General features: G+C 50.0%; 1 protein-coding gene across 3 annotated transcripts in view; it reads right to left on the bottom strand.

The window, feature by feature from the left end:
- Positions 1-22,462, bottom strand: part of LOC310917294 (S-adenosyl-L-methionine-dependent tRNA 4-demethylwyosine synthase TYW1-like) — a 90,215-nt gene that overhangs the window by 25,287 nt on the left and 42,466 nt on the right. For all 3 annotated transcript variants that reach the window (XM_083875400.1, XM_083875402.1, XM_083875401.1), the window contains 2 exons: positions 17,979-18,156; positions 13,761-13,896 (listed from right to left, as the gene is read on the bottom strand). In XM_083875400.1, coding sequence (XP_083731526.1) covers positions 13,761-13,896; positions 17,979-18,156 — 314 coding nt within the window. The remainder of the gene's footprint in view (positions 1-13,760; positions 13,897-17,978; positions 18,157-22,462) is intronic.

Genomic DNA, 22,462 nt, shown 5'->3' with positions numbered 1-22,462 from the left:
CTCTCCAGGTGAACATCCTCAGCTCTCTCAGCCTGGCACCTCAGAGGTGTCCCAGACCCAGGAGCAGTTCCATGGCCTTCTCTGGACTCTGTAGGACCCATCATGCTCCAGAGCACTATCAGGAAGGCTTAGTGTCCTTGGAAGGATGGAGATGAATCCATTCCTCTGCTAACCAGGAGCCTCCCTCCCCACACAGGCTCCTTCCTCTCTGCACCGGGTCCATCCATCACCGGAGGTGCCACCTCCTGTGACAGTCACAGGGCTGGGGAGGACTCAGCTGAGCACATTGCACAGCACAGGAGAGATTTTTTCCCCCTCACAGCTGAACTCAGCACAGAAAACAGAAGTTTTCAGCTTCCTTTCTTCAGGCAAATGATCATGAAAGCAAACCGTGAGCAGGCTCTGCTGTGTAGGAACCCACTAAAACACTGAGCGTTGTTCCAGCAGCTGCTATTAATACCCAGGTGAGAGCAAGTGCAGCCTTTGTCTCCAGTGCTAAAAAGGTCCTCATTAGCATAGGCTAATTAACACATTAACTTTGCTGTGAAACCCCAGCAAAGCTCAGAGCAGCGGGTTCAGTGCTTAAGAAGTCAGGCTCCACCTGAGGCTCAGCTCCAGAAACTTCCAGTTGTCCCCACGTCATCCCCAGGATGGGGACAAAGCCACCCTTGCCAATATCACCCTCTCGTTGGACCCTGCACATTTCACCTCATATTAAGGACCTTCTTTGCCTTCTCCCTGGGTGTGAGGAAAAGCAAAACCAAATTACTGATACTCAAGTACTTGGGGATGTGGATTTTCCATGATTCTGGAGTTTCTGAAGGTTCAAAACCTGGAGATGGATCACTGGGCCCTCTCTCCCTATGGGAGATGGATCACAGGTGTTTTCCTGCCTACAGTGACCCAAAAGTTACTGTAAACTCTAAGCTTAACTGGAATTGAGACATTTCTGATTTTCAGAGTCAGCCTTGAGTTTTCAGTCACACTACACTTCCAAAAGTGAGGCTTTCTTTGGATTTGGATAAACCAAGTTTATTACTGCATAAAACCATCAGAAAATCATTTGCTACATGGGTATAACAAAAATGTGAAATATGGGTATTTAAAGCAGGGCTCAGAAATGACCCAAGATTTGTGTTTTCAGGTATGTCTAAGCACAAAAATATCTCTTTAAGTGCTCAATTTTTCTCAGCTGAGATTTAGAAACTTCTCTCAAAGCAGATGGAGTGGGTGGCACCTCTGCCCATGGCTGGGAGGTGGAAAGGGATGGTCTTTAAAGTCGTTCCAACCCAACTGATTCCATGATTCTGTGATCTGAGTGCTAATGCCAAAGAACCCGGGATGCTTCTAAAAATAACCTCAAACTTATTAAAAAACCAAATGTAAACCGCAAACCAAAACACAAACCTGGCACTACTTTTCCATGCAAAAGCCATTCCTATTCCTTGTGAGGGAATCAGGAAAAAAAACTCATTAGGGAATCAGGAAAAATACAATTACAAGGTGATATCTACATGATGAGAACTGGTCCTGCATCTTGTCTTGAACCTGGAGCCCAAGGCAGTCCCTTTAAAGCAGTTTTTAATTCTTTCAGCTTTAATATAAATGTGTAAGAACCAAAATTGTCTCTCTGAAGTATAATTATTGTGAGGAGCGAAGCCTGATCTCCATATGAAATTCCTTGTTCTTCCAAGGCCTTGAAGATAAGATGAAAACTGTCCTGAATAATAATTGGGAAAACAGCAAAGTTGGACTTTTGGTCTGCATCAGGTTTTTTATCAACCAACACCACTGCCCTGTTGTTCCCCTAGCTCTGAAATCCTGGTTGGAAAGAACAAGAAAGTCCTGCAGTGAGATGAACTCATCAGCACTAATTCCCAATCTGGAATTTTACACCAGAAAAGCCCCTCAGCCTCTGCACAGCCCTGCTGATGTGTAAGCCCAGGAATGAGGGATCAGGACTGGAAACTGAGAAGAAAAAAACACCAGATTTCACTCCCCTCCACATTCACTCTTCCTGTACTTGCTTGTAATCTACTTTATTGCTTCACACTTCAGCAGAAATTAATCAGATTATTGAAAAATCGCTAGAAATAAAACAAAGTACAGCAACAGCCTTGTTTTGAGAGCTGAAAATGTTGTTCCTAAGTAAATCCAAACCATGACTGTTCTTTATCCATTTTCCATGGACTTGGTTTTAACACACTTAACCTTGGAAATCAGCACAAACAACATTCCAGTGATTATTTCTTTCTTTTCCATATTACCAGTGCAGTTTCAAGGAATCATGTAAAATTTATACCCAGGGAAAAAGAAGCTCAATGCAAAGGAACTGAAAATAGAACAGCATGAAAACAGATCCTATCAAACCAGCAGCAAAACCCACTTCAAGCTTGCTGTTAAACAGGCTGAGATGGTTCTTTTCCCAGGAAAGGGTGGATGTTTCACTCCCAACAGCCAGGAAAAGCACCAGCAGGAGCCTGGGGGTGCTGCCCCCCACTCTGTGCCACAGGGACAGCACTGCCTGCTTCCAGCCTGGGCCAGGAGTGGGAACAAAAATTCCAGCAGCAGAAAAGCTCCAGCAAGTTCCTGCCTGAGTCCCTGTGACTTTCACAAGACTCAGAGCAGCAGCCTGACAGGGAATGCTGCTGTGAAGGCTCCCAGGACAGGCAGGATCAGGACCTTTTCTGTCCCTGGGTTGGAGCAGCAGCAGCTGCAGCAGCAGCAGGGACCTGCCAGGCACATCCCAGGGGACAGGGCCTTGTCCTGCCCCAGCTCTGCTCTGCCTCATGACAGGAGCTCAGCCAGCCCTGACCTTGGCTCCAGCCCTTCCCTCCCTCCCCTCAGAGCTGCTGGCTCTGGAGAATGGCCGGCTCCTTCCCTCTCACCACAGCCATGGTTCCTCCTCTACTGTCCCATGACAGGCCCTGCTGCAAGGGCATGGCCTGGGGGACACAGAGCAGAGCCCAGGGGGGAAAAACCCTCCAAGGTCGAGTTCAGCCCTTCCCCCAGCACTGCCAAGGCCACCACTGACCGTGTCCCCAAGTGCCACATCCTCAGAGCTCTTCAGGACGTGCTTGTGTCTGGTCAGGTGTGGGAAAGAAGAGGCTTCAGAGGGGGAAGAGCTGAAGGAAAAATCTGGGACTTCCCCCAGCCTCTTCTCCTTTCACATTCCCCAAAATGTCCCACACACAGCTGCACAGTCACATCCTGATGCTCCGTGACCTGGTGTCACAGTCTTGGCTCGTTGTGCAGAATGAGGGAGGTCTTGGTGGTCTTGGAGAGGCACACCATGGCAAAGGTGTCACCTCACAGAGACAAACCTGTCACCTCAGGGCACAGTCAGACCTCAGCAGCACAGTGAAGGCAGGAGAAGGACAATATTAAAGAACACTAGAGAATAAACTACAGCCCCTCCAAAGAAGGGGCTAGAGCATGTCCAGGGAAGAGAACAGTTGGGAAGGGGCTGCAGCCCCAGAAGCAGCTGAGGGAGCTGAGAAAGGGGCTCAGCCTGGAGAAAAGGAGGCTCAGGGGGGACCTTGTGGCTCTGCACAACTCCCTGACAGGAGGGGACAGCCGGGGGGTCGGGCTCTGCTCCCAGGGAACAGGGACAGGAGGAGAGGGAATGGCCTCAGGCTGGGCCAGAGGAGGCTCAGGGGGATATGGGGAAAATTTCTCCACTGAAAGGGATGTCAGGCCCTGGCACAGCTGCCCAGGGAGGTGGTGGAGTCCCCATCCCTGGAGGGGTTCAGAACATGAGTGGATGTGGGGACAGGGTCAGTGGTGGCCTGGGCAGTGCTGGAGGAACAGCTGAACTCAGTTCCCTGGAGGCTTTTCCAGCCTCAGTGATTGTGTGGCAAGAAGAAGTTGGCCTCCAACAACACATCAGTCTGTTAACACACAGACGGGGAAATATCTAGAAAGGGCCTGAGAGTGGCACGGGCAAAAAGGAAATGGAGGAGAAAAGCAGCTCAAAAAGAGCAGCTCAAAGCCAGCCACACTTTAGGCAAAGGCTGGGGCTGAGGCAAGAACTGAACTTTCCCAGAGTCACTCCAGATCCAGGCCCAGAACCCAGCCTGCCCCATGGCACTGCCAGCTGCTCAGGAGTTTTAAGCCATCCCAGTTATTTATACACCCAGCAAAGACTTGGATGCTTCCTCACAGATCTCTGTCGTTGGAAATCTCAGCCAGGAAAACAACTTCCCACTGAGATTTCCCAGTGGCCTGAAAGAATATTCCTCAAAATCACTGTGTTTTGCTCAGCAATAGGGGATACAGAAAAGGAGAATAAACTGTATTTTAAATAACCCTGTAATACTGAAGGATTGAGGGAGTAACTGCAGGATCAGCCTGGAAGAGGGAAAGTTTTGGGGTGGCCTCCCACCACCTGAATGATTCGACAGGAAGGATGGTGAGGGACTTTGGACAAGGGCCTGGAGTGCCAGGACAGGGGGCACAGCTTCCAACTGCCAGAGGGCAGGGTGAAATGGGATAGTGGGAAGGAATTGTTCCTGTGAGGGTGGCACAGACAGGAGCTCAGCCACAGCCTAGGAAGGGGTGACTTTATTTACGGGAATAGTGACACTCATTATCCTGGGGAATAACAAACCAGCAATGCAACTTCTAGTGATGAAAGCAGAGATTAAGCTGCCATAAAAACATAATTACCTCGTTAAAAAACGCTCTTGAAGGCTGTGAAGCAAATGATTTATATTTTTCTTCTGGGTTTTGTCCAAATCATCTAAAAATAAATCTGAAAGCCCCACCAGGATTGCTGAAAATCCTGCCCAGCTCACTTCACAAGAAGCAGTGTAAACAAGGAGTCTAACATAAATTTTTCTTATTGATTAAGCAATCCTTGCAAACCCAGTGCTCTTGTAAAGCCTTAATTCAAGAGTTGAGCTCTAAAAGAACTACAATTATGGGCTTTAAACATTTTAAGTGCCCATTCTTGTAAATAGGTGAGCTTGAGCTGGGGCTGAGAGAACTCCTGCAGGTGCTGGAGCAGAGCAGGGCAATGATAAAAATCACAATGAAGGATTTGCTCAAATCTTGAGTGTCTGTGGATTCACAGACAGTGCAGGAGCCTGCCCAAGGGATACCTGAAATTCCACCACCTTGAATTACAGCATTCCTTCAGAGATCCAGCATCCATGAAACACCTTCAGATCCCACTGCTTCCACAGCAAGCTGGACTCCGAGAGGCCAGAGGGAGATCAGAGTCCCCAGGATTGTTAAGCAAATTCCAACCATGAGCTAGAAGGACATAAAAGCAATGATGCAAACACACACACACACTTGTACAGCTCTGTAAACAGTTGTTTTCTATTATTTGTATTTATTACGGATCATCAACTCTCCAGTTCCAGGGCTCATCACCCCCAAACACTCTGCTGGGTTTAGCACTAAGCACTTACAGAGATGGTTTGCACTACATCTCATTCAGTTCTAGCACCAAACCAATTTTGTGCCCCTTGTCCTGTCACTCTTTGCCTGTGTAAAAGTCCCTCTCCCTCCTTTTAAAAGCCCCCTTTAGGCTCTGGAAGGGGCTCTGAGCTCTCCCTGGAGCCTTTTCTTCTCCAGGTGAACACCCCCAGTCCTCCCAGTCTGGGAGCATTTCTATGGCTTCCCCTGGACCTGCTCCAACAGGTTCACCTCTTTCCTGGTGAATTCTATAAATTACCACATTATAATCAGAATTATATTAATTTCTGGGTATTCAATGAAAGGTGTCCCAGCAGCTTTGCAGCTTCAAAGGGGACTCTGAATCCTTGTGCTGCAGTTCCTGCACTTCTCCCATTGCCAAATCCAACAGTAGCTTCACCCAAGGAGAATACGCAGGACTTGGCTCCCAAGTGCACAACCTGCAAGTCAACAACCTCCAGAGGGGTCACTGGAACAGCCACGGAAACTGCAGATGTGCCATGTGGTCTGGTAGGTCACAGCCAGCACTTAGAGCCACCAGCACATGGCCAGAGCCACCAGCTCCCAGCTCCCCATGGCCTGTTGGGGGTGGACAGGAACAGGGCCAAGGCACCCACATCCCCATGGAACAAGGGAAGCAGCACTCCCTGGCACGAGCCTGTTTATTGCCCAAAGTCACTGTGACCCAAAGGAGCTGAACTGGGAGCTGAGGGAGATCAGTGAGGAAGCACTGAAGGCACAGCCCTGCCCAGAGCTCTGCTGCCACATTCCTGCTGCAGGATCCTGCCCTGAAGGCCCAAATGGACTAATCAGGTCCAGTCCCCTTGAAGCCAAGCACATGGGTCTCACCCTGTGGCAGGAGAATTTCTCCAAGCCCACCCATAAGACATGTGGCACTGAAGAGCCCTGGGCACCCTGTCCATGTGTCCATGTATCAGTGCACACCTGGATCCAGCATTCCAGCCCTGGCATCCAAGCACTCCTGCACACAGCCCATCACAGTCACCCTTCAGGAAAGGATTTCTCCTCTCTCCAAAGCAATGTCTTCCTGATTTTGCCTTTCCCAAACCCAGGAGTGTGTTCCCACCATCACCACATTCCTAGAAAATCCCCTTCCTTGCTTGCAGTGCTTCTGTCTCAGTTATGCACTCCCCATCCCAGATGAGCAAACACATCACTCCCGCAGATGCTTTGTCAACTTGTCTTTCCTGAAATGTCAAATGCAAGGATCCAAAGGAATGGATTCAGTGAACCCAATAAATGCTTCTCACCTGACTCCTCGTGTGAGAGCTGTTGCTGATCAATGAGTGAGGAAAGAAATCCAGTTAATGCATTTAGCAACTGGAGTACAGTGCCCTGCCCTGCACAGGCCCAATCGGTGCCATTCAGCACCATTAGCTCAGCTTTATGGGCTGAAATAAAACCTTAGTTGAAAGCAAAGTGCAACCCCAAGTTTCCCTTGTTGCCTAAAGCAGAATTTTAGGGTTGTTCTTTCCTTTTGCAGAGTTCCCATAAAAACACACGCAGGCTCAGCCTCCTCAGGAGGCCCATCCATGAAAACTGCTCTAGTTCACAACCAGAGAATGAAAATGTGACCAAATGTCCCCAAGGCCACGGAGGCTGCTGAGGGAGCTGGGAGCTCCCAGAGCCAAGCCAGGGAAGGGAACAGCCCTTGGCTGGTGGTAATAAATAACCTGGAAGGGGAACAGAGACTGGTTTGAACCAAGTTCCCTAAAAGCCAAGGCTGACATCTCTCAGGCAGCTTCTAGAAGAGCTCAAGGCAAAGGAGAGATGCTCTTTAACAGAGGGTAAGAATCGCAAATGCTCCCTACATGTTCAGCAGCAGAAAAGCTGGGGCAGATGGAGAATGTCTGCTGCCTGTGGAGGGAAGGGATGAGTGCAGCTGGAAGGGGAGGAGGAGGAGGGTCCTGTTACTCCTACTTTCCAGGGCCATGGGAGGGGGCAGGGGTGCCCTACCCAACCCCGAGGTGGCACTGGGCACCTTCTGCAGCCACAGCCAGCAGCAAACAGTGCCAGGCCCAGGCAGGAATGGGAGGAGGGCCTTCACCTGGGATCACGGACCGAGAGAACACAGATTCCATCCCCCACCTGTGCCTCAGGCTTGCTGGGTGGCCACAGAACCCTCCCTTCCCCCAGCCTCACCCTCTGCCACTCCAGCACACACAGGACAGCAACAGCTGGAATAACACATGCCTTTGACTGGAGCTGGGCTATGAACATTTCTCCCCTTCCTTGCCTGCAAGCAAACCAGGAGGGACCGGCACTGCCAGAGAAATGAGATTTCATTCCCTCAGCAGCCAAGCATCTTGCTGAAGCCTGGTTTGGATTGCTGTGAGGACACTGAAAGGACAGGATGGATTTCAGAGGCAATAACTCCATATTAACATCATACCTGTGTCACACTCCTCAGGCTGCATTGCCAAAGGCTTTCACCACAAGTCTCATTAACAATCCGATTAAAACAAGAACACAGCTGGTGAGAGCATTTACTGTGCAGAAGAGCAAAATTCTTCTAAATTTATAGTGGCAAAATTGATTACTGATTCTACATCTGTTGCAGATTTTACATTTAAATTCTCCTTATAAAGTCCCTCAGCTCAGAAATATCAGACATGGCTCCCCTCCCCCAGGAGCCACATAAATCATCTCCCTGCAAATCAAATGTGTCTTTCCATAAAAACAATTGTTCCTGTCATTTATTACATAATAATCAGCACTAAAACCTGCTGAGGATGTAACTCGATGTATTTATGCTGTTTGTAATAACACAAAGACAAGGGTAACTTGGAAGACAGGATAATGTTGGAAAAAAAAAAAAAGAGTTAAGTAAATATCAGCAGATGCAAGGCTGGGAATGTTTAAATATCAAACTGGTCTCTTCATCACCCAGGAATGTAACAGGACCTACCTGTGAGCAGTGTGAAAATGCAGACCCAGAGACAATAATGGGAGATGTTTTTCTATGTCATGTTTTTGTATCTTCCCCTGGATAAACCATTCCTAGCACCTGCCACCAAGGAATATCCAGTCACGAACCTAGGCATTGCCATTGTGTGATATCCTAGCACAGGCAGAGGGAATAATTTCGCTTCTTGATCTTTTTTTAATAAAGGAAAAAACCCAAGTGTCTGCTCCACTTCTCCCAGCGAGCCCTGACTCTGGTTCTCCAGGAAATCCTCATCCCCTCGAAGCAGAAAAAGAGTGAGGGCAAGGTTAGACTCCAGATCTGCAGCAGTGTTGTGTGTGATGTCCAAAGGCACAGTCTGAGATCCTGGCAGTGCCAATGAGCTGCTTCCTTTGCTTTGTGACCCTCCTGGAAGGACAGGAAGGACGAGGTTCTCCTCCATCATCAGTTCCCGCAGTGCCACACCATCCCATTAACCTGCAGGGCTGATTCCTGCTCTGTGCATGGCTCCAGACTGTTTGAGAGAACATTGGCACTCAGCCCCTGCAGGTCCCAGCAGCTGATCTCTGCCTGCCTGGCTCTGGCAGCACAGCAAGTCCTGCCAGGCCAGCCCGTGCACGGGACAGGATTCATCATGAGGAACTCAAGGAGGTACAGACAGAGGAGGTGACACCACACAGGGCTGGAAGATGCTCCTCAGAGCATGAGTGACAACAGGGACCTTCAGCCCAGAGCTCAGCAAGCCCATGGACACCCATGAAGCAGCAGCCAACTTGTTCAAGAGCTGTTTTGCTCACCCCAGGTCTGGAGAGGCATTCCTAGCAGGTCAGGGAGGAATCCTGCCCTTCTGCTCAGCCCTGGAGGCACCTCTGGGGTGCTGTGTCCAGCTCTGAATCCTCAGCACAGCAGGGACAGGAGCTCCTGGAGCAGGGCCAGCACAGCCTGTGAGGATGAGGAGGGACTGGAGCATTTCCATGTCCAGAAAAGGCTAAAGGAGCTGGGGCTGTTCAGCCTGGAGAGGAGCCCCAGCTGAGAGGGGCCCTCAGCCCTGGGTGTCCCTGTGTGCAGGGAGGGCAGAGCAGGGCCCAGGCTCTGCTCCAGGGCCCAGCAGTGGCACCAGAGCCACGGGCAGGGACTGAGCCCAGCAATTCCCCCCGCACAGGAGGCACAACTTCTGCCCTGGGCAGTGCCCAGCCCTCAACAGGCTGCCCAGGGAGGGGCTGGAGTCTCCTCAGCGGGGATATTCCAGAGCCCTCTGGACACAATCCTGTGCCCTGTGCTCTGGGATGGCCCTGCCTCAGCAGGGACCTGGCACCAGTGACCTGCTGTGCTCCCTTCAGGCCTGACCCAGCCCGGGGTCCTACAAAGGCATAAAGCCCCCTCAGAGCTGCTGCCAAGGGATGTGAACCATGAATAGGACATGTGCTGCTCTGTCCATCACCATCTTCTACCCAGCTGTTTTCCCAGGGTTGAGTAGAAATCCATAAGCACTTTGTCACACTGGATCATTGCATCCCCATTCCATTTCTCAGCAGGGGATTCCCATTTGTCCTAGCCAACATCCCTATTGCTTGGGGAAACACTCAGTGATTTATGGACAACAACCAGGACAAATTCCCAAAGCTCCTCAGCCTACAGAACTTGGTCCAGTCACCCTGAGTGAAATAGAACAAACCAAACACTAAAGGATCCCGAATCTGACTGAGGGGGATGAGAGCCCACAGACCATGGGTTGTTTTCTTGCTCAGTACATGTGGTTAAAGGTATTTTGGGAAAAAAAAAATCAACTTGATACTAAAATCTCCAGGGATGGAAAATCTCCTTCTTCCCTCCTGAGCTGGACCCTCATCACTCTTTTGTAAACCCATTCCTCACTGGATATGGATTAGGAAGCAGCAATGGCTGGAAGAAACATCTTTCAGCAGAGATTTCTCATCCTGATGATAAGGATTCACAGCCTCAGTGCCTGCTCCAAGCACTTGTCTATCAAGACAAGTCACCTCTCAATCACTCTCACAAAATCAAGGCTGTCAGAGGATGAGGCTTCAAAACTCAAATGTGGTGTTTGGGAAGGGCACAATCTAAATTGCACATGCTCATGTCTTTCCCTCTCCATTTAATTTCAGGGGTAGAGGATTCAGGACAAGAAACAAAGGGAGCCTTTGGGAGTCCACCTGCTGTTTTACACAAACTCCTCTCAAAAAAAGTGCTTCTCAGCACAGAAAATTTAACATGGAGATCATTTGAACGAGTGCAGCTCTACAAAGGATCAAACTTGCTTCAAGTAGCAGTGGACAAAGGGGAGGGTTCGTGTTGTTTGCTGCAGAGAGAAATAGCACAAAAGCTTTTTATCTTTTATTCCTGAGCTTCCTTTGAAAATGGATGTTGCAACTAATCCCCCTACATGTTGGATGAGGCTGTCAGATCATCCTGGAAACAAATTGTTATTAAATTCAGTCTTTTACTAAGGCTCAAGAACTTTGTGCAGAAGTTCAGTCAAAAGCATGAAGTCCATTATCAGCACAACCGGGCCAAGGCCGGCCTGGATGGGGCCCGGAGCAGCCTGGGCTGGTGGAATGGATCCCTGTGGGCTGGAATGAAGTGAGTTTAAGGTCCCTTCCAACCCAAACCATTCCAGGATTCTGAGGTTCTATAACCACCTCACTGGGCCATGAGGTTTGAAGCCCATCTTTGTCTAGGCCCTCCCATATTTAACAAGACTTGGGCTTCGACTGGAGGAAAGAGAACAGCCAAGCCAAACATCCTCTCTCCTTTCACACTTAAAACCATGTCCTTCCCTCTTCCTTTCTCCCACTTCTCAGTCTGGATTACCAAACCAGAGGATTATTTTTCCACCACCCACCCCTGCAGCCCCAGGCAGGGAGCAAGCAGGACCAGCATCTCCCAAACACCACAAGGGTGAGCACAGCAGGTACAGCCTGTGTTCCTATAAACTCCCTTTGCCCACATCTATTTTTCAGTGTGCCCAGCTCAAAGTTGCCCATGACTGCTCAGCAATGACTCAGATGAGCAGCAGTGCCAGCTCCTCTCGGCCTCGGAAGGACTGAATCAGCCTGGAAAGTTCATCAGGCACTGGGAAAAATTGGGACTTGTATTTGTTTCCAGATGAATTAACATCACCCTCCCAACACAATGCAGCAGCATTCCACACCCACCCTGGAAAAGGGCCTGTCTTTCCCAGGAATTCTCAGGTGCTTTAGCTGTCACCACCTCGCATATTTCACAGTCCCACAGAACAACTCCTTCGAGTTCAGGGCAGGGCAGCTGGGAGGGGAACAGAGAGGTGCTGCAGCCCAGGAGCACTTGGGGGTTTGGGTAACAGAATCCTGTGTTTGGTCAGTGCAGGGATTGTCCCTTGTGCTGGCACTGCTGTGGCACTTCCAATCCAGAGTCAGCTCTGGGCCCCTCAAGACAGTACAGACCCTGAGGGGTTGGAGCATATCCAGGGAAGGGAACAGAGCTGGGAAGGGGCTGGAGCACCAGGAGCAGCTGAGGGAGCTGGGAAAGGGGCTCAGCCTGGAGAAAAGGAGGCTCAGGGGGGACATTGTGGCTCTGCACAACTCCCTGACAGGAGAGGACAGCTGGGGGTTCGGGCTCTGCTTCCAGGGGACAAAGGGAAATGGCTTCAAGCTGTGCCAGGGGAGATTAAGGCTGGATATGAGGGAAAATTTCCCCATGGAAAGAGTGGCCAGGCCTTGACAGGGGCTGCCCATGGAGGTTTGGAGTCCCCATCCCTGGAGGTGCCCAAGGAAGGACTGGACACAGCACTCAGTGCTCTGGTGATAAGGTGGGCATCAGGCACAGCTTGGACTCGATGGTCTGGGAGGGCTCTTCCAACCTCAGTGATTCTGGGATTAAGAGAAAACCAACAAACAGCAGCTTCCCCAAGAGTTCCTGCTGTCCCCACGTGTGATGCTGCCTCATGCAGCTGAGCAGGGCTGGCAGAGCAGGGTTTTACCAACTGGAACAACCATTAATTGGCTCTTGTGTTATCAGTGTTTCAAGGACCCTTCAAAGTGCGGTTGCTTGGAGGAGAAAATGCACCTGCTAGTGGAGCTGCTTTCTCCTCTCCTCTTCACCTTGACCAGGGTATTTTTAGCTGTATGGACACACTTGCCAATACTTTCACCTTCAATTGTTTGCAAAGAAACTTCTCCCAGTAATGAACACTCAAGGTCAAGAGAGGCAGCAGGAAAGAAATGATGGGCAAAAGCAACTTCCCAAAAGGCTTTTTCAGTATTTTTTGGTGCCTTCAGCATTTTAGCTTCCCTTCTTCCCACAGATTCCCGTGCTCACAGGGAATTTAGTTAGCACCTGATTTCAATACCCTCAGAGTTTGGCCTGAGGTTGTGCACAAGAGAGCTGTACCTCCCACACAAAGCACCTGAGCACTCTGCCCACATGCCTTTGCAGCAGAAAGTGCCACTCAGTTCCTCTGGGTCTCACAGATCCACTAATCTAAGTTAATTTGGCAGTGAATGGTCCAACACTGTCATCTGAGAAGGCAGGAAAACTCATTATTCCAACAAAACCTCATTATTCAAAGGCAACAGTCTCTCTTGGCTGTTCGTCCCAGCAGGTAACGTGTCAACGTCTGCCAGATCAGTAAACACAGCCCTGGCTTCCATCAGAGCCCAGGAGCAGGAACAAGAGAGGCACACATGCTTGTGAGGCACTATTCTTATCCATTAATCTGCTGCTGGGCCCAGAAGAGCTTCATTAATTACTCCAAAACCCACATGTCACACAGAGCCTGAGCTGACATCACCCCAAGGCCCCAGGTCACTGCTCAGCTGAGTCCAACACACACAGGGAAAAGGCCCCCTCCTGCTGCTATGCTCAGATTCCATGGTTTGGGTCAATCTTCCAGAAAAAAGCAGATTTCTCTGCAGCAGGAGGGTGACAGAGTTACCAAACTCTAGCATATACATTTTAAATGTCCTTTATGTGCTCCATTTCAAGGGAGCCTCTGAGAACCAGAGCAAAGGAACACAGGGGATTTACAACTCTTCCCTGAATTTTCAGCTTTCCTTCAGCAGCCTTTATTTAGTGTAACCCCTTTGTTAGGAAATCTACTATTTGATAATCTCTTCATCCCTCACAGCACCTTTTACTCACAGCGTTTACTGCCCCATTTGTCACGCACATTCTGCTCTGGAAAACCACTCAAAACTGCTGCACTTCACACACCTGAACGCCCCAACCATGGAAATATACTCCCAACACACTCAGAACCCACTCCATGGTCCATCTTAAAGCCTCTCAAGTCTTCTACTTCTGCAGAAAGTAGAAGCAGGTAAGGTGAGAAGAAAAAAAAAAAAGTGTAGTGAATCAGCAAAGTGTAGACGGAAGAAAAAGGCCATTTAAAAGTCCATTCTTAAGTGAGTACCTTTTCAGCCAAGGCCTTTAAGCTGTCTAGAAACCTCTGCCAGAAGTCCTTGAAGAGGGGTCTGTCAATCCTCCTCAGGCTCTCCTTGGTGCTGGCATCCACACTGACATAGAGCTGGGTCACAGGCTCCAGCCTCCTGCAAATGGAAAAGGGAATTGCTGTTTTCACAAAACTGCTGCTGAAGTTTGTGTTCTATAAAAGCAGGAACAGGAACTGGACAGTATTTCCAGGGAAAGTTCATCTCTGCCAAGTGACCACCAGCAGCAGCAAGGTGTTAAAACCTAAACAAACACCCCCAAGGCTGGGAACTCACACATACAGCCCTTGGCTGACAATTTCATTGTCATTTCCTCCCTGCACCAGGACAGATTTCACTCCAGTGGAGCTGTGACACATTGGGAAAGGTTTCCCAAAGGAAGGGGTTCAAGTGAGACATGGAGAGGTTCTGCAATCCACAAAGCTCTGCCCTTTCCCCATGACCTATATGGCCCATGAGAAAACAATCCCATTCAAGAGAAATGGACAACAGGAGGGATTTCTCCATGGAAAGGGTGGTCAGGCACTGGAAGGGGCTGCCCAGGGAGGTTTGGAGTCCCCATCCCTGGACGTGTCCAAGGAAGGGCTGGACGTGGCACTCAGTACTCTGGGCCGGGGACAAGGTGGGGATCGGGCACAGCTGGGACCTGATTTCCAGCCTCAGGGATTCTGTGACTCTAAATTCAGCCAGTTCCTACTGCTGGGCATGCTGAACTCCCCTGACCTGCAGCAGGATCATCAATGACATTTTTGAAGAGATCACAAAGCTGTTTGGAAAATAAACCCCCACACAAACCACTATTCCTTCCTTTTTCCACTGCCAAAGCTTTTATTCCACAGAAATCCTGGAGAAGAGCCTTTCCGGTCACAAGTGCTGGTCCCACCTGGGAGCCCAACACTGGGAACTCCTGAAGGGACTAAATGTGCTGTGGGAAGAGCCTGGGTGGAGTCTGATCCCTTCCATAAATGCCAAGGGAATAAAGGAGAAGCAGCAACACCACAGTCCATCAGCAAAAGGATCAAAGGGATTAAGAACAACCTAGAAAGGAGGTCCCTCAGAATCCCAAGAGCACTCAGGCTGGAAAAGCCCTTCAATATCACCAAGCCCAGCCTATGCCAAATCCCCACCTTATCACCAGCCCAGGGCACTGAGTTCCACGTCCAGGCCTTCCTTGGGCACCTCCAGGGGTGGGGACACACTTCCAGGACGGAGACAAACCCTTTCCACTGACAGAAGTGACAAATGCAGTGAATGTAACACACCCACCCCTGGTGGCATCTCCCACCCTGGGGACTGCAGCATCCAGTGTACCAAAGAGCTCTCAACATTTGGGAGCAGCATTTGGGGAGTGTTTTGTGTCAAAATTTGTAATGAGCAGGCACCAGTCACAGCTTCATTTGGTTCTCTAGAGAAGGTGACAAGAAATCAGAAGCTATTGTTCAGCTGCCAAACAATGGCATCTAAAAATACACTGTCACCCAAGAGTGACAGAGGGACAAGAACTGGCCAGAGTGGGACTGACTAGGGCACTTTGTGTCCAGAAAAAATCCACTTAATGTGGACACTCAACCATCCACTGGAACATATTTTCTGTGTGTGTATTTAGACAGCAAAATTAAATAATCCAGAACAAACTGAACATTTCAGGTAAAAAATCTCAGTTTTGTAAACAAGTTTGTCTGGACTGGCAGCCCAAAGCCACAGACTCCAAAATGACCAAATGTTCTGGGCCTAAGTGGATTGAAGTGCTCAGTTTCCAGGAATACTGAGCCAAACTCTTTATTTACTCAATGCTGTCTTTGCTTAATTAAAAGGAGCCCTAGTGAAGAAGGAGCAGGTGCTTTTCAAAAGAGGGGCTGAGAAAAATCATCTCTTCTCAAATCTAGGGACAGGCAGGAGCCCAACTCACTGTCAGCATGGGGGAAATGAAGGAGCAAGAAATGATCCCAGGGAGGGATTTCAGCTCCAAATAGGAATGGTCCACAGGGCTCAGCATGGCTGGGAATCAAGCCCAGGGGAAAAAGGGTGAACAGGAGAGAGGGCAGCCATGGGTGCACCGAGATCAAGGACACAGACTGGTATTCCTGGGACACAGCTCCAGTGCAGGATAGCAGCAAATCCAGCTGTGTGGCACCAGGATGGATTTTGAGTAAGAATTGCCAAGCTAGCTCAGACACCTGAGGTGAAATCCAGGAGACCAAATGCATGGCATTTACACATGGACGTGGGCAGAAATCCTGACCTGAAATCTACAGCTGACCTGTGCCACTGAAATAAATTGACTTTAGGCCTCCAGCTCTGAGGTGGCTTCACCAGGCAGGCAGGACAGAGTCCAAAAGGACCAGGAACAGCAACATCAAAAACGAGCATTTGCTGGAGAGCATTAATAATCATCTGCTCATTATGGGTATTATTATTGATCATAAAGGCAAACTCACACATGAGGGTTGTTCACAGCCATGGATCATGGACAGGAGCCAGGTATGGGTTCAACAGGAACTCACCTGGTGTAAAACCTCCCTCAGTTCATTGTCAGCCTGGGGCAGGTGAAGCTGCAGCCCAGAGAGGAGGAGGAGGAGAGGAAGGCACAGAGGGCACCAGCTGAAGCCCCTGTCCTGAATCCAGCAACACTCCAGGCCACGCTGCCCTCTCCCAGAAGAGGCTGGGAGCGATGTTAAAGCTCATTGCACCCTGGGCAGGGACACCTTCCACTATCCCAGGCTGCTCCAAGCCCCAATGTCCAGCCTGGCCTTGGGCACTGCCAGGGATCCAGGGGCAGCCACAGCTTTGCTGGGCACCCTGTGCCAGGGCCCCCCATCCTCCCAGGGAACAATTCCTTCCCCAGTTCCCATCTATCCCTGCCCTCTGGCAGTGGGAAGCCATTCTGCTTGTCCTGTCCATCTATCCCTTGTCCCAAGTCCCTCTCATCTCTCTTGCACCAGAGGTCACCCTGCCTATTGCAGGATGAACTTTTTAATGACAGCTCCTCTGCTGACAGCACAGAAGTGAGCTGGGTGCGTACTTCAGTTCCCATATTAAGCAAATCATCTGCTTTGATGAGCCAAAGATCAGTTGCAATTTTTAAGACAGCAAGACTAGCATTTTATCCCCTTCGTTTTTGTTTCTTTTTAAAAAGATTCAGCAGATCCGAAAAGTGCAGCTCCAAAATAGAGTGTGTGCTCTCTTTTTAACCTGCTATATTTAGGAAAGAGCAATTTCTATCTACCAGGCACATAATACATGACTTAAAGTAACTTGATTACACAATTATTCAATCATTTGGAATGCCTTTGTAGTGTATAATTACTCATTCCCAAACTGCCTGTGCTCCTCCCTCAGTGCCAGATTCAGACCACGAGGAGTGCAAAGGAAGCTGTCCTGGGAGCACTGATACAGAGGAGGAGCTGGAATGAACTGGGTGACACACCAAGGCCACCCTGCCCACAGCTCCAGGGCTGGATTTGCTGCTGTTCTGAACTCCTGGGATTCTGAGGAGTCCCAGCCTTGCTGGAGCTGCATTTCCCCACATGCTGCACTTCCTTGCTACACTGCTTCAGACTTTGGTAACAGCAGCCTGGTTGCTCCAAAATATCAGAAGAAGTGATTCTTTACCTTTGTAAAGATTCTGAAAGAGTTCATTAAAGTGTTTGGAAGATTTCACTCAAGTCCCTCTGAGAGAGGTTAAATGGATCCCACTTTGCTGATGAACATGTGGTTGTCACCCCTCCTTATCCCGCTGGGGATGCTGGGCTGGACAGAGCTTTAGGTTGAGCCTTTATAGCTGCTCTTCTGGGGTCAGAAGATCAGCCCCGAAAAGCAATCTCTGAGCTCAGTGCCCTGCACTGGCTGGCAGAAAGACAGAAGTTATCCCTGCCTGAGGCACAAACCACAGCTCACTCACTGCTCCCCTCCTGCCACATCTTCACAGGTGCCACATTCCACCTTCTCTGCTTCCACAAGCAATCAGTTTGTTTAGGAGGTACAGAAAAGAAAATGAGACTGAGGGGGAGAAAGGGATGAGAAGGAGCATGGGGAGATTGAGGTTAAAATCAGATGCTGAGGGGGATTTTTCATTGCCAATGCTCGTGCTGGCTCTGAGGGGCCACTAAATGGGATTAGGACACAGGTCAGCACTCCGATGTTTCAGCAGAAGTTTAGTAGGAATTTCCTGCAGCTCCTACCTGATCTCCTCGGGGAACTGAGCGTTGGTGACCAGGAAGGTGGAGATGCCATGCTGGTGCAGGAGCCTCACAAAGCGGTTGATGTGTGGGTACATGATGGGCTCCCCCACCAGGGACAGGGCACAGTGCTTCACTGCCAGGGCCTCCTCCAGGCGAGCTGCCTTCACTCCTGACACACCTGGAAAGGAGAGAACAGCCCTAAATCAACAGTGGATGGGGCCCTGAGCAGCCTGGTCTGGAGGAAGGCGGCCCTGCCCATGGCAGAGCTTGGAACAAGATGATTTTAAGGTCCCTTCCAAACCAAATCCTTCTGTGGTTCTGTAGAAAATCCCCCTCCCAAACATTTGTACCCAAAACACACTCTGGCACAAGGAGGGCTGAGAAGAGCAGCTGGAACCCTCCCAAAGCAGAGGGGATCAGGCCACAGCCTGGGCCCAGGGAGCAGCTCTGCAGCAGCTGGAAAGCAGCAGCATCCAGAGTCTGGGCACTGCTGAGAGCAATGTGCAGGTAACACTTGAGCCAGGATTAAACGTTTGAGCCAAGCTCTCCACCGCTGGGACCTCAGGGATGCTGTTGAATGCTGAGACACAAACAGGGCAGCTCAATGCCACTTCAAGTAGGTGTTTCAAGAAAACAGCCCAGGACTCTGCTGCTGCTGGTCCCCATGGGCCTCCAGGAAAAGCAGCTCATGGAGGAGCCAAGCACAGCTCCCCAAACATAACAAGGGACTAAACCCAGACTGGAAACACAGAATATGCAGTTCCACAGAGGATGCGATCAAAACAAAGCCCAGCACATGGCACGGTCCTGAACAGCCAGAGACCTTTCAGAAGGAAGAGGAAAACACAAGGAGCTCAAATGTAGCATCCATGTGAAAAGAACACCTGAGTCCCACTCCTGAGGCCCACGGGAGGGAGAGGGAGCTGGATGCTCCCCCAGCCCACCCATACCTGACCAGGTGCTCAGGACCCTGGATGAAATCAGCTGCCTCCAAACAAGCTTTTGTTCCAAATCTGTCACTTCACATTTTCTTGACGTGCTTTGATGTACTCGAATCCTGTCTGAGGCTTTAGACTGAGGGCTGGTCTGTTTTAAAGATAAAAAACAAAGCCTGGCATGTGAATCCAGGTCCTCAGCTCTCCTCTTGTTGCCTTGACGCTGCAGTACAGAAAATTACAGCTCTGCTGCAAAGCCCAGATAAAAGAGGTGTTTGTAGATATTGCTCCAGCCTCACGTAGCAAAGCTGGTTTGGAATCAGAGCAGGGCTCAGTGCATTTTCAACAGCCAGGCTCAGTCCTGAGGAAGTGACAGGACTAATAGTTATTCCATAGAAACCTGACAGCAGTAAATGAGAGCTTTATTGGAGAAGAAAGCAGCATTTCCAGCACACACTGAGATTGAAGGACTAAGTTTCATATTCCTAAAACTACTGGAAGTCACTTTTGGAATTAATTAATTTCTCTCTCTCAGCATTTTGCATCTGGACTCTCATAATTACTTTGCCAGCTTTATAAGCAGAAGAAAAAAATCCCAACGTCCCTTAAAGTTTGAGTGGAACTTTCCCAAAATAGTTTACACCAAACCTAGCACAACCACCCAGAGGAGGGAGTGGGTTTGTACACAACCATTTGAGCACACAAATCACCAGCCAGGCAGGATAAACTGCCCAGGACTGTGTATTCCAGGAGGGCAGGGACTGTCCTAAATCCCTATGGCTCTGCTCCTGCCATCATCTCCCAGCAGAGCACATCTCCCTGGAAAAGCTGATTCCAGCTGCGGCACTAACTTGGGAAAGGACAGCACCACCTGGCACAGCACCCTGGGGAGGCTCGGGGCTGACTCTGGTACCCCTTGTAAGGACCTGAGCAGCACCACAAGAGCCTGGGGGACAGGAGGATGAGGGACCTGCTCTATCCATGCTGGTATTTCAAGGGTACTCTGAGGATTTCCTAGAACAGGCCATGCATTTCTCTTTGCCTTTTTCCCTGTATTATCAGACTCCCACTCTCCCATTCCTGAGTTATGCTTCCATCCTGTCTGTGCCCTTTGCAAGGGCACAGAGATTTACAAGTCACTCCCCAGAAAAATGTATCCATCAAATAAACTTCCCAGCCTCGCTCCCTATCAGTGAGGTGTCTCTCCATCATTTATTCCAAGAGAGAATTATGAGGCTTTAATGGCTGTGCTCTCCAAACCCAGTACAAGTTGTGGCAATACTAAAGCAGAAGATGATTTATCATCACCCAAGGCACCCAGAGTATACAGGGCTATCCTGTAGGGTATCCTAAAGGATAAAGGGATATAAGGACTCTGTTCCTTCAAAGTAAATATCATTTTTACTGCCATGGCTTGAATGAATAAAGTACCAGATGAGGTCACCAGTTTCTCTGGCCCATGGAATGGGTGTGTGGATGTATCTGTCTGCAAAGCTGTGGGACTGGGACTGAAAAGAGCACATCAATTTATTCAAATGGCTCAGGGAAGTACCTGAGCAGCACCCCCAGATACTCCAGCCCTAAGGACTCCCTAGCTAAGAGTCCTAACTTCCCATGGTTTGATTCCTCAGAAGCCCAGACTGTTCTACATCAGGGGGCAGGGTCCAACACCTCAGCCCTGCTGGGGCATCTCTGGTGTCCCTATGGGTGCCCAGCCAGTGCTGCAGGATCAGACACATTTATTTTGGGAAATGGAGATGAAATCCAACCATTCCCCCAGCACTGCAAGGTCACCATTAACCTGAGTCCCCAAGCACCACATTCCACAGTTTTTAAATCCCTCCAGGGACAGGGACTCCACCACCTCCCTGGCAGCTGTTCCAGGGCCTGACATCCCTTTCAGTGAAGAAATTTTCCCCATATCCCCCTGACCCTCCCCTGGCCCAGCCTGAGGCCGTTCCCTCTCCTCCTGTCCCTGTTCCCTGGGAGCAGAGCCCGACCCCCCCGGCTGTCCCCTCCTATCAGGAGTTGTGCAGAGCCACAGGGTCCCTCCTGAGCCTCCTTTTCTCCAGGCTGAGCCCGTTTCCCAGCTCCCTCAGCTGCCCCTGAGGCTCCAGCCCCTTCCCCAGTTCCATTCCCTGGACACACTCCAGTCCCTCGCTGCCTTTCTTGGAGATGCCCCAGCAGTGCCAGCACAGGGGACAGAGCCCAGCCACAACACACCTCCATTCCTCACAGCAACCTGGGCCACCTCACTGCTCCAGTAGGTGGTTCCTGAGGTTTCTCCGGCTTTTTTCTCAAAAATCAATCCCAATAAACATCTCTGGTCTCTGTGATGAGCTGCTGGGCTGCCTGGAGGAGCCACTCCTGCTCCTGCCCAAGGCAGCTCCAGCCCTGGCACCGCATGCTGGGGACTCTGGCCCTGCCAGAGCTGAATCTTTGCCTGCCCCTGGCTCAGTTCACTCATACTGCTCCTACTCAATTCGGCTTTTGCTGCTTCCTTCCTAACAACATTTCCCCACACACCTGAGGGAAGAAGGATGTAAAATTCACTAAATGGAACAGGAGCTCTTGGGCTTTTCTTACCGATTTTTCTTCTCCTTAATAAACCTTTGACTCACAGCAGCCAGGACAGGAATGTTGCCATCTATCACTAGAAAAATAAACCAGGTTTCTTTTCCCACTTTACAGCACAGTTCTTGTCCAGAGCTTTTCTTTTTTCTCCTTTCACAGTTCCAGGTCAAGGGTAACTGTGCTCAGATGCACAAGCATATTTTGAGTAATATTTATGAATTTGTTTAACAGAAAATAGGCTCCAAAAAGAGAGGATTGGGATGTCCTGACAGGCCCCCTGACACTTCAGCAGTATTTCAGATGCCGAAAAGTCTACCCATAATCATTCCCTCTCCTCAAGCCATTTTGGGAAGACAGCAGGGTCAGGGAAGGAGAAGGTTATTCCTCAGTCCAGAGGGATAATGGCTTTTCTCCAGAGACTTGAAAGCCTCCAGGGATGGAGGGTTCTGATCCCTCCAGGCCCCACCCTGGCTGAACAAGCTCATTTTGATGTGTAACTTGACCCTCCTAAACAGAAACCAAATCTGTTGTCCATTGTTCTGAGGACAGAGATGACAGACAGGTGGGACTCTCAGCATGGACCAATCTAAGGATGTGGATCTCCTACAGAACCTCCCAGTGCTCAGAACCACAGAATAACTGAGGTTGGGGAAAACCTCCAGGATGATCAAGTCCAAACATTCCCCCAAGCACTGCCAAGGCCACCACTAAACTGTGTCCCCAAGTGCCACATCCACATGAATTTTGAACATTTCCAGGGATGGGGGCTCCACTCCTGCCCTGCACAGCCTGTGCCAGGGCCTGGACTCCCTTTCAGTGAAGAATTTTACCAGTCTCCACCCTGAGCCTCCCCTGGCCCAGCCTGAGGCCATTCCCTCTCCTCCTGTCCCTGTTCCCTGGGAGCAGAGCCCGACCCCCCCGGCTGTCCCCTCCTGTCAGGGAGTTGTGCAGAGCCACAAGGTCCCCCCTGAGCCT

This window comes from Zosterops lateralis, assembly GCF_965231275.1.
Source record: "Zosterops lateralis genome assembly, chromosome: 19".
Lineage (NCBI taxonomy): Eukaryota > Metazoa > Chordata > Aves > Passeriformes > Zosteropidae > Zosterops > Zosterops lateralis.
Note: the sequence above shows the minus strand (reverse complement) of the source record. Positions and strands in the feature narration are given on the sequence as shown.